Source organism: Narcine bancroftii, chromosome 11 (genome assembly GCF_036971445.1).
Source record: "Narcine bancroftii isolate sNarBan1 chromosome 11, sNarBan1.hap1, whole genome shotgun sequence".
NCBI classification, from domain to species: domain Eukaryota; kingdom Metazoa; phylum Chordata; class Chondrichthyes; order Torpediniformes; family Narcinidae; genus Narcine; species Narcine bancroftii.
The window spans coordinates 71,542,097-71,562,137 of record NC_091479.1 but is presented as its reverse complement, the minus strand read 5'-3'; the positions used below and the strand labels follow the sequence as shown (position 1 = coordinate 71,562,137).

General features: G+C 43.0%; 1 protein-coding gene across 5 annotated transcripts in view; it reads right to left on the bottom strand.

The window, feature by feature from the left end:
* The window catches only part of pot1 (protection of telomeres 1 homolog), a 299,294-nt gene that overhangs the window by 234,709 nt on the left and 44,544 nt on the right, over window positions 1-20,041 (bottom strand). For 4 of the 5 annotated variants that reach the window (XM_069903354.1, XM_069903353.1, XM_069903352.1 and 1 more), the window contains exon 2: window positions 234-367. In XM_069903354.1, coding sequence (XP_069759455.1) covers window positions 234-356 — 123 coding nt within the window. In that variant the 5' untranslated portion in view covers window positions 357-367. The remainder of the gene's footprint in view (window positions 1-233; window positions 368-20,041) is intronic. The other variant, XM_069903350.1, reaches the window with a different exon arrangement.

The following is a 20,041-nucleotide window of genomic DNA, read 5'->3' as shown; positions in this document are numbered from 1 at the left end:
AAGTTAAATACTCGTCTACATTTAAGACTCCTAAACGATTCAAAGTCAGTAAACGGCAGGTGTGCATCAGAAAGACTCGTAAATTCCCCAAGATCCATTACCAGATGAAGTACTTGCAAAAACTGGAATTTCAGCCCCTAAAAATAATTGGATTGGAAGGTTAAAGAGTGACAAAATGCTTTAATCTGAAGGATGCAATGAAGACTCATTGGTGCACGTGGAAGAGGGCTTACCTTAACATACTTGTCAGTGTAAGCAGACCCCAACTGTAGTTTATCATATTCAATCCACTCGCCTTTGCCAGACAACTGTGTCTCAATGGGACCGTCACACTCTCTGAGCTGCTGAAGGGGCATGCCTGGCTCTGCTGGGTAAAAAAGGAAGAAAAGTGGAATAGTGTTGAGAATCCCCCGTTGAGACCTTTCATCAATAAAATTAAGGAGGATTTAAACAAAATAAATAGCTCCCATTCAAAGAAAGGCCAGTGAAGGTCCACCATTCCATATATGCAGTGGTTATGAGATTTAAACATGTACTGGTCAGTGTACGGGAAGTACCTTGGTATTAAAAGATTGCAACTAGCATCTCCCCATAAACCAATAGATCTTTGATTAGACACACGTTTCTCATGTGGTTTGTTCAATTTCAAATTTATTTACAAGTATAACCTGAAGAAACAGCATTCTTCAGTCCTCAGTGTAAAATACTGCAAACACACATACACATGCACAGTACATATACACAAGTCAGGTCACTCGTCAGAGTGCTACTGGTACCATCTAATCCAGAACTACCTGTTGCATGGTGGGTGGTCAGTGACTAAATTGGCTCCCCCATCAGGCTTGCCTGATGCAAAGGATGGCTAGACTCCCTGTCAAAAGTGGGCGTACCCACTCGTAGGGTCAACGGCCATCTAGTAAACACGCCCCTTGCATCGAAGCTTGGTCTGGCCATTCACTGCAAGAGAACTTCCCTCAGCCGTCTTGAACCTCACTGCGCCACTGGATCCGGGAGGGGTTGTCGAGAGGGTGGATCTGGACCTGTGCAACCCCCCTACTCACCTCCATCCATTCACGCACACCCTGTTCCTTTCTGAAGGGTGAGGTTTCCTCATGTCAAACCCCACAAACTGACTGAAAGGAACCATCATCATCCTATGGGATGGATAGCCAGAAGAAAGGACACATACACAAATATTAAAATAAATATTACCGTTAAATAAATAGAGGATTCACAGAGATTATATTTCTACACAAAGGTGAACAAAAGTCCTGACTCTCAGAAGAATGTGGATGCTGGAACATTTAGAACCGTCGACAGCCATGTATAACCATATAGACTTTGGCTTGGCTTCGCGGACGAAGATTTATGGAAGGGTAATGTCCACGTCAGCTGCAGGCTCGTTTGTGGCTGACAAGTCCGATGCGGGACAGGCAGACACGGTTGCAGCGGTTGCAAGGGAAAATTGGTTGGTTGGGGTTGGGTGTTGGGTGTTTCCTCCTTTGTCTTTTGTCAGTGAGGTGGGCTCTGCAGTCTTCTTCCAAGGAGGTTGCTGCCCGCCGAACTGTGAGGCGCCAAGATGCACGGTTGGAGGCGATATCAGCCCACTGGCGGTGGTCAATGTGGCAGGCACCAAGAGATTTCTTTAGGCAGTCCTTGTACCTCTTCTTTGGTGCACCTCTGTCACGGTTGCCAGTGGAGAGTTCACCATATAACACGATCTTGGGAAGGCGATGGTCCTCCATTCTGGAGACGAGACCTACCCAGCACAGATAGATCTTCAGCAGCGTGGATTCGATGCTGCCGGCCTCTGCCATCTCTAGTACTTCGATGTTGGTGATGAAGTCGATCCAATGAATGTTGAGGATGGAGCGGAGACAACGCTGGTGGAAGCGTTCTAGGAGCCGTAGGTGATGCCGGTAGAGGACCCATGATTCGGAGCCGAACAGGAGTGTAGGTATGACAACGGCTCTGTATATGCTAATCTTTGTGAGGTTTTTCAGTTGGTTGTCTTTCCAGACTCTTTTGTGTAGTCTTCCAAAGGTGCTATTTGCCTGGCGAGTCTGTTGTCTATCTCGTTGTCGATCCTTCCATCCAATGAAATGGTGCAGCCGAGATAGGTAAACTGGTTGATCGTTTTGAGCTTTGTGTGCCCGATGGAGATGTGGGGGGGGCTGGTAGTCATGGTGGGGACCTGGCTGATGGAGGACTTCAGTTTTCTTCAGGCTGACTTCCAGGCCATATAACCATAACCATATAACCACTTACAACACAGAACAGGCCAGTTCGGCCCTACTAGTCCATGCCATAACAAATCCCCACCCTCCTAGTCCCACTGACCAGCACTTAGTCCATACCCCTCCAGTCTTCTCCTCTCCATGTAACTATCCAGTCTTTCCTTAAATGTAACCAATGATCCCGCCTCAACATCTGCCAGAAGCTCATTCCACATCCCTACCACCCTTTGCATAAAGAAATTTCCTCTCATGTTCCCCTTATAATTTTCCCCCTTCAATCTTAAACCATGCCATCTAGTTTGAATCTCCCCCACTCTTAATTGAAAAATCCTATCCACATTTACTGTCTGTCCCTTTTAAAATCTTAAACACCTCTATCAAGTCCCCTCTCAATCTTCTACGCTCCAGAGAAAAAAGCCCTAGTCTGCACAACCTTTCCCTGTAACTCAAACCTTGAAATCCTGTCAACATTCTCGTGAACCTTCTCTGCACTCTCTCTATTTTGTTAATATGTTTCCTATAATTTGGTGACCAAAACTGTAACCAACACAGTACTCCAAATTTGGCCTCACCAATGCCTTGTACAATTTCATCATAACCTCCCTACTCTTGAATTCAATACTCCGATTTATGAAGGCCAACATTCCAAATGCCTTCTTCACCACACCATCTACCTGAGTATCAGTCTTGAGGGTACTATTTACCATAAGTCCTAAATCCCTTTGTTGCTCTGCACATCTTAATAGCCTACCATTTAATGCATATGACCTATTTAGATTTGCCTTTCCAAAATGTAACACTTCACACTTATCTGTGGAATTTCCATCAGCCATTTCTCAGCCCATACCTCCAGCCTTCCTAAATCACCTTTTAATCTACGGTAATCTTCCTCACTGTCCACAACACCACCAATCATCCGCAAACTTGCTTATCCAATTCTCCACCCCTACTTCCAGATCATTAATATATACATGACAAACAATAGTGGACCCAGGACCGATCGCTTGGGAACTCCACTAGTCACCGCCCACCAATTGGACAAACAATTTTCTACCACTACTCTCTGACACCTCCCATCCAACCATTGCTGAATCCATTTCACTACCTCCTTATTTATACCTAATGCCTCCACCTTTTTTCCTAACCTCCTGTGGGGAACTTTGTCAAAACCTTTACTAAAGTCTAAATAGACAACATCCACAGCTTTCCCTTCATCAACCTTTTTTGTAACCCCCTCGAAAAACTCAATCAGGTTTGTCAAGCATGATCTACCCCTGACAAAACCATGCTGATTACTCCCTATCAATCCCTGTACCTCCAAATATTTGTAAATACCATCCCTCAGAACACTTTCCATCAACTTGGCCACCACAGACGTCAGACTCACGGGCCTATAATTCCCAGGTTTACATTTGGACCCCTTCTTAAACAGCGGAACCACATGCTTCCAATCCTTTGGCACTACCTCCGTGGCCAGTGACATCCTAAATATCTCTGTTAATGGCCCCACTATCTGTCCACTAGCCTCCCTGAGTGTCCTTGGGAATATTTTGTCCGGTCCCGGAGATTTATCCACCTTTAACTTTTTCAACACAGTCATCACTACCTCATCGGTTATCCTTATATGCTTCATGACCTTCCCACTATTTTACTTTACTTCAACTGGTTCAATATCTTTTTCCCTACTGAATACCAAGGCAAAGAAATCATTCAAAATTTCCCCCATTTCCTCTGACTCAGCCTACCCTTGCTATCTACAAGGGGTCCAATTTTATCCCTCACTAATCTTTTACTTTTAATGTACCTATAGAAACCCTTTGGATTTATTTTTACTCTGTCTGCCAAAGCCTCTTCATGCCTTTTTTTGGCCTTTCTAATTTCTTTCTTAAGATTCCTTCTACACTCCTTGTAGTCCTCCTTCAACTTCTCAGCTCCCTGCTCTTTATACCTCTTGTACACCTCCCTTTTTCTCCTAGAAGGCAGGAGTCAGGGAATTGATCCTCACTGGGACATATATACTCTGTACCCTCAAAATTTCTTTTTTGAATATCCTCCATTTTTCATTTACACCCTCACCTGAAAATATCCTGTCCCACTCAATACTCCCCAAATCCCTTCTTATTCCTTCGAAATTTGCTCTTCTCCAATCCAGAACCTCAACTTTAGGCCCCTCCTTGCTCTTCCCTAAAACTACCTGAAAACAAGTATCCTGTTCTTATCCCTCCTTCCCTTCTGAACCTCAGGGGCAGCCCCCGTGCCAGAGACCTGAGCCCTACAACTTGTCCCCGATAGGCTATTCCCCACAGCAGTATCCAATGCAGAATACATGTTGCTGAGTGGCACTTCCACAGGGGTACTCTGCACTGGCACTCTCCCTCCTTTCCTCACAGTCACTCAATTCCCTGACTCCTGCCTTCTAGGGGTGACTGTCTCCCTGTAACTCTTCTCTATCACTGCCTCTGCTTCCCTTATGATCCTCAGTTCATCCAACTGCAGTTCAAGCTCCCTAACACGGTCACTCATTATATGCAATTGGATGCACCTTTTGCAGGTGTAGTCATCAGGAACAGCTGTGTTGTCTCTGATTTCCCACAACCCACAACTGGAGCACTTAACTACCCCAACTGACTCCATTTCCTCCTTTCTTACTATAAATATGTTGTTTCAAAGATACCTTTCCACACAAGGAGCTCCTTCTCAGCCCTTGCTCGCCGAAGTCCCTCAAGCCAAAGTCCCAAGTCCCCACTTCTTCACTGGGCTACTCCTCGCTGGCTGCTCCCTCCCTTTCTACTCCTTTTATTAGCCCTTACCAATTAACCCCAATTAACTCCTGGCTCCTCCTCCTCTCACCCGACACCAGGCACTGACTCACTGCTTCCTCCGACCCCAAATCCGACCATTCTAAGCCCGAGCCCCGGTAAGTCCAGCTATTTATTCTACTCACCCCTCTGATGCTGTTTCCTGGCTCCTCCTCCTCTCACCCGACACCAGGCGCTGACTCACTGCCTCCTCCGACCCCGACCTTTCCCCACATTAATACCGCAGGTAAAACTTATTAAAATAATCCAGTCGTTCCCAAGAGCATGAGCAACAAAACATGATCCCAAGACCCAAAGGACATAGCTAGGCAGACCACTAAAAGTATGATCAAAGATGAAAACGTTGTGATGTGAAGAGTTTAGGAAAGGAATTTCTGGAGCTAAAAGCCACAAACCTAGACTGATTAAAATCAGGAATAGCCAAGAGGCTGGAATTTGGGGAGTGATTACATCTCAGGAAGCTGATGCGACAGGGCGAAGTGACAGGGATAGGGAAGGGCAAGGACAGAAAAGGGGAAAACAAGAAGAAATTTTAAAATTCAGTTGCTGCTCATTCTGGACCTCCAAACATGAGAGTAATCAACTTTGATAAATAAATCAAGGGACAGGAAGTGAATAGGAAGTGTGGATCAAATGTTAGCAAACTAGATGGCAGAGCATACCCTATCCCTGATGATCTCCAAGTTTTTAAACAAATAAATCCAAGTATTTATAGCCACATCCTTTTTGATGAATTCATGAGCTTATCCATTGTTTGGATCATTGGTCTGCAATGGACTCTGACCAAACACCAGGGCGGCCATGTTGTACTGTCAGTCATGGTCATGGGCAAGGGAAAGGAACCGAGAATTTGACTCATCACAAATAAACAGCCATGCTGCCACTTGCAGTGTGTGAGGTGGCACGCGAGTTGGGCAAAGACCAGTCATACCAGCTCACTTCCCACCAAACCAACCTTCACTATCAAATGCCCACTGACTCACGACTCACAAGTAGACAACATCAACTGGGTGAAGGTACCAAAGAATAACCTGATGCCCATGAGACTAAATACCAAGATTAAAGGATTGCAAAGTGTATTTCACATCATATTTTAAAATGTATGCTGACCCTCAGTATTGTCTTGAAATGTCATGTCTATGGTCACCCACTAACTGATCACATGCAAAAATTGGAGGACATCAGGTGTGCTGCCTCAACATTTTGTGACTTTGTGGATATGCACTCAAGATGACCACATCTGCAGGCAGTTGGAATTTTGGTTGTGGGTGTTTGAGTGGCAGGCATGGGGGATGGGCCTGTTGGAGGAAATTACCTCTGGCATCCCCAAGCCCCAACAGGCAGCCACACAGGACAGTGGACTCTGACTGCAAAGTATGAGGATCAGAGATAATAAAGGCAAGTCACATTTATCATCATCTGATTGCACAAGTAAAATCCGATGAAACACTGTTCTCTGGTCCTCAGTACAAAATACGCAGACACAACATACGTAGAGAGAAACAAACCACATACAGGACAAGTGTTTAATCTCGACAAGTAAAATAAATATTGTTTTTCGGATGGTTAGTGTGAGCAGCTCCTTTGGTCGTTCAGCATTCTCATTGCCAAACAACCAAAAGAAGAAGATTCAAGACGCTGCAGATTTTAGACTCCAGAGCAGAAATCTAACTCCTGGAGGAACTCAGCAGATCAGGCAGCATTTGTGAAAGTAGATTGGTCGAGGTAACCTTGAGAAGGACTTCATAGAATGCATACATTATAGCTTTCTTGAACAGCATGCTTCTGAACCTACAAGGGAATATGCCATGTTGGGTCTGGTCCTGCACAATGACAGGTAAAATTAGAGATCATCTTGGAAAGAGTGATAACTATATGATTGAGTGATAACTATATGATTGATTTTCTCATACAAATGGAAGGTACAATAGTTTGGTCTAAAACTAACGTGTTATGTCTAAACAAAGAAAACTACAAAGGATGAGGGAGGAGTTGGCCAGGGTAGACTGGCAATGCAGCCTCTATGGAGGGACAATTGAGAAACAGTGGAAAACTTTCAAATAGATTTTTCATGTTGCTCAACAGAAGAATATTCCAATTAAAAGCAAGGACTGTAAAGGCAGGGGAAGCCAGCCTTGGATAACTAAGGAAACAAAGAAAGGCATCAAACTAAAAGCTCATGCATACAAAGTTGCCAGGAGCAGTGGGAAACTAGAAGATTGGGAAAACTTTAAAAAGCAACAAAAAACCACGAAGCAACCAATAAGAGAGAAGGTCCATTATGAGAAAAGATAGCACAAAAAATAAAAACAGACAATAAAAGTTTTTAAATGGCTACAGATTGGTCCCTTGGAGGATGAGAAGGGGGTATTGATATCAGGTAATGAGGAAATGGCTGAGGTTTTGAATGACTATTTTGTGTCGGTTTCCATGGTGGAAAACACGTCAAAAAGAGATGTGATGGGAGGTGAGTACCTGGATGTAATAGCTATCATTAAAGAGGTAGTACTCAAAAAAATTGAGTGTCTAAAAATAGACAAGTTTCCTGGTCATGATGGAATGCATCTCAGGATACCGAAAGAAATGGTTGAAGTTATAGTCAAGGCTTTGGTGATAATTTACCAACATTCTCTGGTCTCTGGGCAGGTCCCAATGGATTGGAAGATGATGAATGCCATGCCACTATTCAAAAAATGGTGTAGTCAAAAGGCAGGGAACCCTTGACCAGTTAGTTTGAAATCTGTAGTTGGAAAAATGCTTGGTTATTAATTAAAGAAAAAAATAACAAGGCATCTGGAGTGAAATGGATCCATCAGGCAGGTCCTGTTTGCCAAATTTACTGGAGTTTTTCGAGGATATAATGATCACAGTGGATCTCAACCTTTTTCTTTCCACTCAAATAACACTTTAAGTATTCCCTAAACCATCGGTGCTCTGAGATTGGTAAGGGATTGTTTAATGTGGATGTGGGTGGAAAAAAATTTGAAAACCACTTTTTAATCGTATCTAATTGACTCATTATGTGCACGGTTTAATTACTCCAAAGGAAATGGGCCAATGACAATTTTTCCCAAGCAAAATATTTCAGTAACAATTCAGTCTAGAGCAGTGGTCCTCAACCTTCCCTTCCCCCTCACATACCACCTTAAGCAATCCCTTACCTATCACAGAGCACCGATGGCATAGGAATTACTTAAAGTAGTACGTGAGTGGAAAGAAAAAGATGGAGATCACTACAGTAGAGGGAAGCAGATGGATGTTGTTTTCTTGGATTTCGAGAAGTTATTCGATAAGGTGCCACATAAAAGACCTACAGAAGATAAGGATGCATGGAGTTGTGGGGTGATGTATTAGCATGGATAGAGGATTGGTTAACCAATAAAAAGCAGAGAGTTGGGATATAGGGTTGTCTTTCTGGTTGGCAATCAGTGGTGAGCAGTGTGCCAAAGGGGTCAGTGCTAGCCCCGCAACTCTTCACGGTATACATAAATGATCTGTAAGGGGTGGGGGGGAACAGAGTGTAGTGTATCTAAGTTTGCTGATACAACTAAATTGAGTGGAAAAGTATATTGTGCAAAGGATACAGAGAGGATGCAGATAGATATACATGTTAATTGAATGGGCAAGGGTCTGGCAGATGGAGTACAATGTTGGCAAATGTGAAGTTATCCACTTTGGAAAGAAAAATAGAAGATTAGAATATTCTTTAAATGGCAAACTGCTTGCAGGACTTGGGAATGGTTGTGCATGAATTGCAAAAGGTTGGATTGCAGGTGCAGCAAGGTATGAAGAAGGCAAATGGAATATTGGTCTTCATTACTAGGAGGATTGAATTTAAGAACAAGGAAGTTGAGCTGCAACTGTACAAGGTACTGGTGAGACCACATCTGGAGTACTGTGTGCAGTTCTTACTTGAGGAAGGATGTACTAGCTTTGTAGGTGGTGCAGAGGAGGTTCACCAGGTTGATTCCAGAGATGAAGGGGTTAGCCAATGAAGAGAGTGAGTGGTGTGGGACAGGACTCACTGGAATTTAGAAGAATGAAAGGAGATCTTATAGAAACATAAAATTATGAAAGGCTTGGATAAGATAGAGGTAGGCAAGTTGTTTCTATTAGTAGGGGAGACTAGAACTAGGGGATATAGCCTCAAGATTTCAGACAGAGATGAGGAGCTGCTTTTCCAAAGGGGTGGCAAATCTGTAGAATTCGCTGCTCACTGAAGCAGGGGAGGTGATCTTATTTAAGACAAGGTTGGACAGATTTTTTCCATAGTAGTGGAATTAATGGATATGGAGAAAAGGCAGATAGGGGAGATGAGCCTATCATCAGATCAGCTAAAATCTCATTGAATGGTGGAGCAGGCCGGATGGCCTATTCCTAATGTTCTTCTTGCAAAGGGATCATTGATATTTCAGGTCAAAACTCTGCATCAGGAGTGAAATTCAGATGATTTCAATGCTTTAAAATATTTCCATTTATTTTTGTATGGTTTGAATAGGTATTTGCACAATTAATCATATTTAAATTTTTTTGAATGTCAGAGATAACTTTGATGACCAGCTAATCTGGGCAGAGGGCTTCTCTGCCTCTTGAACACTGGAAGGTGCAAACTGTCAGTTTCTCTCATTGGTCTTCAAATGGACCAGGCTTCACCAACCCAGTTGGACCCAACTATCCAGAATAAGAATGCACTCAGAGACTTGCATATGCACAACCCAGCAAGTTCAAGTGCCTCGTTTATCAATGGAACTTCCAGACTATACAATCTGAGATTGCACAATTCCCCCACTGCTGCACTGATGTGCATCACAGACCTCGTACTTATGTTCTGCGGTGGGATAGGAGCTTGGGCATTCACTTCAGAGCCAAGGACATTACCACTGTGCCATTTCTATGCTCAGTCGAGTTAATGACCTTTTTCTTATATTTATTTTCAGGAAAAGGCTAACTTATTTCCCAACTGCCCTTGAGATGATTGAATAGCTGCTGCCCTTCCAATGAATGTGGTTCCCCCTAGACTTTTGAGATTTGGATCCAGCGATGATGGGTCTAAATACTGTTGTAAAGGCACAACAATAGAATAAAAGCACTGGGCAGATGTGAGCAGAATTCAAGCAACTGGCAAATTAACTAAGAATAAAATAAGTTGGAAACAAAAAACACAAGTTTAAAATTGTAAAATATTAAGTGTTCTCTGAAGTAACACAAACATTTGGTGAAGATGGGTACAAATATTCACCCAGCGGAAGGCCTTGGCCGTGCTTTGCTCGTAGAGCTGTTTGAATGAAGTTGTGTGAAACAGCAATGGCATCACCCAGGATGAAGAGCTGGTTGATCCCACTCGCCATTGGGGTGATTCTCATAAAGTGTCTAGTTCTCTCTGCTTAGTAAGTTGCCCCAGATGGAGGCTGTAAACTTGGGTTGGAGGAGGGGTTAATTATCTATATTTTGTTCATCTTTCGGGCAGCTCCTTGTTAAATGTTTTCAAAGAATGTGACTGAAAAAAAAGTAACATTTTTTAAGGTTTATACATACATGCAAATGAAGTTTGTTGAGTGCAAGTACAGTATAGTTTTTTTTGTCTTTTAAACTGTTTATTCTTGATGCATGTTAGGCATTAAAAGAGTAAGTTTCAGGCAACAGGAAAAAACATTTATCCAGTATCTACCAATCCCCAGATGCACTGGATATCAGGAGATTTACTGTATTTCCAAGTGAAGGCAGTGTGTGACTTGAGAGGAAGCTGTAGGTGGTGTTCCCACGCACCTGCTGCCTATGTCCTTGGTGGCATGGGTTGTGAGCTGCTGAGAAATCTCAGAAAGCGCTTTGCATGCCAGCGGTGGGGTGAATGAGCTTTACAGGGTGGTTGGTGCTATGCCAATCAGTCAATGCTCTGAAACAGTCTTGAGCATGCTGAGAGTGGAAGGCACTGCCCTTAGAGGCGAGCAGAGTGCATTCCTCCACAAGAAGTGATGGGCACAGGTCTGGTAGATGGTGGAAATGAAAGGGGCTTTCTCTTTTAAGAAAAAAGTACCACTATAATGGGTGATTCCTGGTGTGTTTACATGTAACAAAAAGAACTCCAACCAGTTACAGTGGAATATTGCAACAAGACTGAAAATCATAATAAAATTATACACCTCCTTCTGCCTCACCACAAACTCCAATGACCGAGAACCTCTGACAGAGAGCAATTTAAGGAACAATATGAGAAAAACATATCAGTATCTAACAAATACATATTAACCATAAAAAAATTAAAGTCCTAATGACAGCCTGGTGCTTGATGTAACTGCCAGGGTAAAGGTATAAAGCACCAATAAAATAAGCAAGACCAAATGTATTTCAAAGTAGAGGGGGTGATGGGGATGGGGATGGGGGGGGGGGGAAAGAGACACAGAGAGAGAAGGGCGGGGGAGACCATTCTGAACCAGGCTACAGAACTGCATGGAGTCCCTGCTCACTCTCAGTAGAAAGAAGCTCCTAATATAACAGGTTGCGTTCATCTAGTATCTGTTGAAGGGCCATTGTTTCTGAAAGTGGGGTGGGAGAGGGAAAGAGTCGAGATTGATTGCCAAGAGCAGGCTAGTTCTTTCAAGCGCTGATTTATGTATTAGGGAATAGACTGTAATCTTAAACTATGAGGGCGATGAAAGATAATCAACCTGAACACAGCATGCAAAGCAGCCTTTGTGTTTGCATAAAATCTGCTGAAGCTACACATTGGATTTGGAGAACCCCAACCAAAAAGGTGTTGCTCGAGGTGGGTGACTTGAGGCAGAGATTTTTGCCTGCGAGACTTCCCTCGAGTGGGTTCGCTAACCTATATTTTCAAACAATTTTGAGAAGAAATGAGGAAACACCCTTTTACTGCGGAGTGCAGAGGTTCTCCTTACTGTCCAATAGTCCAAACCATCCTCCCTTTCAATCTGTTTATTGAGTTAGATCGAACATATAAGAATTGAATTACATACATGTGTTTACAAATGTGCAAGAAAAAGAACATATCAGTATCTTACAAATATATATTAACCATAAATTTCTTCTCCTCTTGTAAAACCAAAAGAAAAAAAAAACATTTTAATTGCAAGATCCCAACCCCCCCCCCCGCTAACTAATCTAAAAACAGAAGAGGGACTGGGCAGTCCATTCTGGGAGTAAAGTCGGAAAACAAAGGGTTTCCTGGTTAAAACCAAATTTACTGTAAGGAACTAGGAGAGAATCCAGTATAAGATTACAATTCAATAAGTGGTAGGCACACTTTCTCAAATTTAAAAGATGCATCAAATGTCCGACTCCTAAATTTCTCCAAACTTAAACGTGACAGCAGAGAACCATTGAAATCGAGGAGGTGGGTTCGGATCCTTCCATTTGAGTAATATGGCTTTTCTAGCCAATAATATTGTAAAGGCAATTATTTGCTGTGCAGAAACAGTCTCTGCTGGTATGATTCCAAAAATAGCTGTTAATAGATTTGTTTGTAATTCTAATCCTAGAACTTTTGATAGGGTTTCAAAGACACCTTTCCAGAAATTATCCATCTTTGAACATGACCAGAACTTGCGAGATAAAGTGGCAACCTCAACTTTGCACCTATCACAAGTAGGATTTACATTGGGAAAAATACTTGCCAACTTATCATTTGACATGTGCCCAATGTACCACCTTGAACTGAGTCAAGAAATGACAGGCACAAATTAATGAACGAGTTACTAGTCAAAAAAATATGATCCCATTGATCATCCGGAAGCAATTCTTGGAATTCCAATTCCCAAGCATCTTTAATTTTATCGTTGGATAAAGTAACTGACTATATATTGTAGCTATTAACCCTTTTTAAAGTGGATATATGTGTAAAAAAAGTATCTATCATATTAGATGGGTAAGCAGAAGGATCATTTGGAAGTGCGCAGAAAGTCCCTAATTTGCAAATACCTTAAAAATTGTGCCTTGCTCAAATCATATTTGTCTGCTAACTGATTGAAAGACATTAAGCAGTCTCCGTCAAATGGGTCTAAAAAGGTTATACTCCTTTAGTTTCCAAACCATCTTCTCATCTCTTAAACCCTCACCTTCCTCAGAAGATAGGTCAAAAGGAGCAGAGAAGATACATCAAGGATATGCACAGCACGATGACAAGAAAGTTGTGCAGAGGGCAGACAAGAACATCAATGTTATCCGTCATCACCATTAAGCAGACAAAATGTTGGCCTTAATTGCATGAAGATTGGAGTAGATATCTTACTGCAATTATACAGGGTTTTGATGAAGCTACATCTCGAATATTGTGCCACTTTTGTCTCACTTAAGCAAAATAGCAGTGGCAGAGGAAATGCAATAAAGATTCACCAGGGCCTGCTGCTTAAGGGGAGGTCGAGTGAGCTGGCACTGCATTCTACTGAACTTAGAAGGGATCGAAATTAAATGCAAGAAATTCTTACAAAGCTCCAAAAGTGAGACATGGATGGATGTTTCATGTGTCTTAGGAGTCTGCCTACAGAGAAAGATCTCAGTTTCAGAAATAAGGGGACTGCAATAATAAGAAATTGAATCAGAATAAAAATTTATTGTCACGACATATCACAAAATTTGTTGTTTTTCAGCAGTGTTATTGTGCATTGTGGGTGCAAAAGTTGCCATAAATTACATTTTTAAAATAAATAAATATATAGATGGGTGCAAAAAGAGGAGAAAAGCAAGGTAGACTCTGGGATTCATTGTCCATTCAGAAATCTGATGATGGTAGGGAACTAGCTGTTTTTATACCATTGGGAGTTTATCTTCAGGGGCAGTGAGAAGAGGGCATGGCCTGAGAGGCAAGGGTCCTTGATGATGGAGGCTGACTTCTTGAGACACTGCTTCTTGTAGATGTCCTTAATGGAGTGAAGACTGATGCCCATGATGGCGTTGGCTGAGTTCACATCAGTCTGTAGCCTTTTCCTGCCCTTCCATACAGACAGTGATGCAACCTGTTTCATCTTGTATTCCTATGTGTGAGTTCTTAGACAACACATGGATGAAGGAAAAGGTTCTTTAAAGTTGTTGTATACAGCACCATGAGGCAGGCCATGGGGCTGCAAGTCTCCACTGCATTTCCAGCATACTGTGTGTCTCCTGCTCTGTGTCAGCCCCTGGTGGCAGCCAAGTCTAATCGAACAGTAAGGCATTGCTAGTGGCCATGCAACCATGATCATTATCATTACATCTCCCTTTCTTAAAACAAAAGTAGCTTACTTTTAACTAACATGTTTTCTTTGTATAACTCTGCAATTTTAACTTTACATTTTCATTATTATCAGCATTGTTAACATTTTTTTTAAATTATTTTGTGTTCACATTTATATACACTAAAACATGAAGAGCAAGTAAAAATAGCATTACTTAATTCCATATCAGGAGTCTTTAAATTTGCTCAATAAGCCTCTTAGGAGGGTTCACGTGTTTTGACGATCTCTTGATTGATTGTCCTTGAATCTGAATTGTTGCCTCAAATGATGTCTTCTCAGATGTGCATTCAGGTTGTTCAACAGTATCGGTCTTTCCATCTACTGTGGCTGGTTCCATTTGAAAGTCTCGATTTTTAAAAAATTTAAAACAGAACAGCACCTTCATCTGTCTGAATGGTCTATGATCTTGGTTGGACTTCACTAAGGATAATTCCCTTCTGAGTCCATAAGTTCATTTTGTCTTTTAGCCTTACTTGGTCACCAGTGTAGAGTTCCAGTAGGTTTTTTTGTTCCTCTGTTAAAGTAATACTTTTGTTCTTCTTTCTGTTGTTCTTTGAATTTCCTCACTTTCTCCCCCTCCTTTGTTTTTAGGAGGTTCTCCTGAATGGGTCGGTTTGATCTTAGCCTACGTCCCATAAGGAGTTGTGCTGGTGACATTCCACACTCGAGCAACATTGTGTGGTCTTTTTACTATCTGTTCAGATTTTTCCATTAAACCATTGGATTGTGGAAAATAAGGAATGACGTGGTGTGTACAAAGTCCCACTTTTTGGAAAACTGTCGGAACATTAAAATGCAAAACTGGGGCCCATGGTCTGTGAAGACCTTGCTTGCCACGCCATGTCTGGAGAATATGGCTTTCATACCTGTTGGTGGTGTTCAGTTTACACATCTCTGGATACAGGGAGTAATAATCTGTAACTACAAGATGGTCCTTCTCTTGACATTCAAATAGGTCATCGCCTACCTTCTTGTAAAGTCTGTATGGTGCTTGGTTGTGGCTTTAGTGGTTCTGCAGGATTGCTTGCTTGATATTTCTGGCATATTGTACAGTTTGACACCTCATTTATTATATTCTTGGCCAGTACGTCACCTCTTGTGCTCTTTTCTTACATTTCTCAATTCAGAGATGTCCTCCATGGATTCTTTTTAGCATCTCTTTTCTCAGAATCTTTGAGATAAGGATTTTGCCTCCTTTGTAGATGATGTCTTCAACCACTGATAGAACTGAAATGTCATGTGAGCAGTCCTGCTTCATATTGGGCCATCCATACAAGATGTTTTTTCTTTGTTTGCTCTGACTTTATGGGGTCCATTTTTGCATTTGATATGGGCAGTGCAATTGTGATCATGTCCACGAAGGCATCCACATCTTCATCCAACCCTAACCCTCACCCTAATGTGCGGGCTCTCTCGTGTCAACAGCTCTGGACATCATGTCTGCTGTGTACATTACCTTACCCGGAGTGAACGCTACATTCAGTGTATAGTGTTGCAGCCTAATCACCATTCTAAGTGGACATTCATTTAATGGCTTTTGGACAATGCAATCAAGGGCTTATGGTCAGTCTCTACACTGATTGCTCGTCCTGACACAAACTGATAAAATCTTTCACAGGCATATGTAATGCTGAGCAGCTCCTTTTCAATTTGAGCGTATCGCGTGTCTGTCATTGAGCGTGATGCACATACAATGGGTTGCCAGTTATCATATTTTTACAGAAGAACTGTACCAAGCCCACTATGTGATCCATATAATATCTTGATGGGTCTCACTGGGTCGTAAACTGGTTCCTCTGTGAGCAGTTTCTTTAGTTCACTCCATGACTTTTCATGCTTATGACTCCACTCCCATTCAATGTTCTTTTCCGTTCGTCTTCTCAATGGAGCCATCTTTTCTGAGAGGTTAGATTTGAATTTATCCATATAGTTGACCATTCCATTAAACCTCAGTACATCCTTTTTGCATTGAGGCCTTGGCATGTTCCCAATGGTGGACACCTTTCTAGGATCTGCTCTGATGCCCTCACTGCCAATAATATCTCCTACAAATGTTAGGTCAGTCACCCTGAGCTAGCACTTCTCTCTATTCAGCTTCAGGTTTGCTTTCCTTGTTGCTTCCAGCACTTTCCTAATCTCTCATTGTGATAGTACAGATCTATCACCAATGTATATAGATACAGTATCTAGACCAGGGGTGTCAAACTCAAATTCACGGATGCCAAAATTAAAAACTTGGACTAAGTCGAGGGCCGAACTAAATATTTATTGAAAATTTTCAACAACATCTGCATGTTTTCTCTTCTTTCAACATATGTAATGTTAAACTTTTTCTTATTAAAATAAATGTTTAATCATAGTTTTGGATAAACTCTTTCCAGAAGCATTAACAAATGAGAAATAAAATATTCAATAAATAATATATCTCTATAGAGGATTTGTCAAATGTTGCTAGTGTGCTGTCGAATAGTAAAATCTGAGGGCTATTGAGAATGTGAGAGAATAACATGATTCCTGAAACAATCAAATGGGTGACTGATTGTGGGCATGAACTCTAGCAGGGTTATTTGCCATGCCCTTTTTCCATTGGTACAGATATCCTTTGATTTACACACTTTTCAAGTTTTATGCCTAATGAGCTTGTATCCAGGTGCAGGACCATTTTTAACCAGGAATATATTCATCACTGTGACATGAAACTATTGGAAGATCGTTTTATCCTGAGATTAAAGTTCATAATACTTACTCAGGCCTGTGTGCGGGAGGGCGGGGTTTGCGGGCGATCGGGTTGGACAACGACAGTGCGGGGGCATCGGCTCTCGCTGCAGGGCGGCATCTCGGCGGATCAGCGGCCCCGTCACCGTGAGTCGCGGGTCGGCCTGCGGCAGGGAGGGGGAGTGGGCAACGGTCCTGGCGAGGTCAGGCCCCCCCTGAGTTTCTGCCGGACCCCCCTTGACCTGCTGAGTTTCTGCCGGACCCCCCTTGACCTGCTGAGTTTCTGCCGGACCCCCCTTGACCTGCTGAGTTTCTCCCAGACCCCCTCCCCTTGACCTTCTGAGTTTCTCCCGGACCCCTCCCCCTTGACCTGCTGAGTTTCTCTTGGACCCCCCTTTGACCTGCTGAGTTTCTCCCGGATCCCCCTTTGACCTGCTGAGTTTCTCCCGGACACCTCCCTCTTGACCTGCTGAGTTTCTCTCGGACCCCCCTTTGACCTGCTGAGTTTCTCCCGGATCCCCCTTTGACCTGCTGAGTTTCTCCCGGACCCCCTTTGACCTGCTGAGTTTCTTCCTTCTGGTGTTTTTACGAGAACCACAGACTTTTGCTCATACATTGATGAGGGGGATCAAGGGCCAAACATTGTCAGGTACCTCTCTGCTGGATAAAGGATACGGTTTAACCCGCTGAGTTTCTCCAGTGTTGGGTTTTCACGAGGTAGAGTCAAAGGGCCGAAGGGCCTGTTACTGATCTGTAATGTTCTACAGACCCTGCTCTTCTTTCCGTGCCGGTGTCCCAGGACCTTTCCAGGGCAGGCTCCGCGCTCAGGACCGCGCTGGGATCCCGGTCAGCGGAGAAGGAGCAGGTGAGCGCGGCTAATCCCGATCCAGCCCATGCCACTCCCGAGATTGGCGGGGGTTTCCACCCTACCTGCCCGACCAGCCTCGCTCTCCACGTGTACTCCGGGCACCCGCCGCTGGTCCGGTGGGAAGGCGCAGGGTGGCCGGCGCCTCCATCGCCCAGCAGGGAGCCCCAATCTTCCCTCCGGCGTCCCGACTCCATCTGCAGCTCCAAGAAACGCTGTGCCACTGGGGTTCTGGGCACTGGGAAGTGGCCTTGGCTTCCCCTGACACCGGACAGGCCACGCTGCGGTGGGGGGTGGGCAGGGGGACACGACAGCGTGTTTATAAAACCACCCACCACTACTTTTCAAGGACCAGGATTTTTCTCTCTCTCTCTCACCCTGGGACACAGCGGTTACTGTGCATGCGCTATACTGGCGCGGCGGCCAGCGGGCCACCTCTAATACATTTTTGATATGATCTTGCGGGCCAAATATAATTATATCGCGGGCCAAATTTGGCCCGCGGGCCAGAGTTTGACATGTGTGATCTAGAGTGTAATGACTGTGCTTACAGCGATTGGCTGAGAACTTAGCCACACCTACTGTCTGGGCCTTAAAGGGTTGTGTCCCTAGCCAGGCCGGATCATTTCGGACTGGTCGGCCACCTGTGAAGAGCTCCTGTCTTTTGCTAATAAAAGCCTTGGTTTGGATCAACAAGTCTTTGGTTCTTTCCACGAGCTCTACACTCATCATGTTCCATTCTCGTAGTTCCCCATACTATGATGTCATCCATTGAGGTATCAACTCTGTCCAGGTGCTCATAGACCATATGGATAGTTTTGAGATGCATTTCAGGAGCTGAGGCAATTCCGAATGGTCACCTTAGGAATCTGTATCTGCCAAATGGACTAATGAACGTGTACAGTCTTGAACTTGCTGAAAAACTTTGCATTTGCAAACTGTGACATGATTTCTTCACGAGACAGAAACTTAAAGTGTTCTCTTTTTATTGCTCTGTTTCGATCTCTTGGATCCAAGCAAATTCTAAGCTTTCCATTCTTTTTGTCCACAAAACTCACACACTCCTTTGGCTCATCTATCTTCTGAATCACATTCAGACTTTCCATCCTGCTCAACTCTGCCTTTAGTTGCTTTTGAAGCGCAAGTGGAACTTTTCTACATGGATGCATTATCAGTGACACGTTTATCCACTCTGATCGTGTGTTCCCCTGGAAGCCTAAACCCTGAAATAGGTCATTGCACTCTTTCATGAGTTCATCACAGACTGTCTCTCATTTGCTTTCCACAATAAGGTCTCTTTTTACCTTGTTCAGTTTCTCACAGGCTGTTAAACCTAGTATGGCCTGTACATCCTTTGGTACCATGATGAATGCTAGCATGTGCTCTTTGTCCTTGTGTTCCACTTTGACCTTGCATTCTCCTTGCACTGGTATATCAGTACCTGAATATCCTGTCACCTTCACTTTTGTTCCATACATCTTTGGTCTTGGTCTAATCTTCTTAAAATCAGTCTCTGGTATTATGTTAATGTGTGTTCCAGTATTCAATTTAACTGAAATGCTTGTCATTCACTTTTAATCTTAACATCCAGTCTCGGTTTTCTTTCTTGTTTTCAGACACAACATCTACATAGAATTCCTCTATCTCCCTTTCATCTACTGCAGGAACCTTGCTTTGTTGCACTTGGCTCCTACATCAATGGGCATAATGTTTGCTTTTGTTGCACATATTGCATGTTTTACCATATGCTGGACACTTTTTTGGTAGGTGTTGTGCACCACATCGATGACATGGCTTTTAATTGTCCCTTTCTTTTTCGTTCGCTGGCCATTTTGGCGCACTATTTGTTAAATGGTTTATGTCTGTTCTTGCTCACTGCATTGACGTTGCAGCTAGTTTCAATGAACAGCTCTTTTGCCTGCAATTTTACAATTTCTATAGCCCTACAGAATGCTATGGTTTTTTTCCCAGGTCAAAATTTACTCTCTTAGCAGTCTTTCCCTTAGACTATTATCTGGAATACCACACACAAGTTCATTTTTTTTTAAATCAGTAAGTCGGTCAGTCCACCAAATTCATATGTTTTGCTTCTGTTTCTCGATTCAGTCATTTACTAATCAATACTTTCTTCCATTTTCTGTACACATGAAAAATCTGTGCCTCTCAAACGTCACGTTA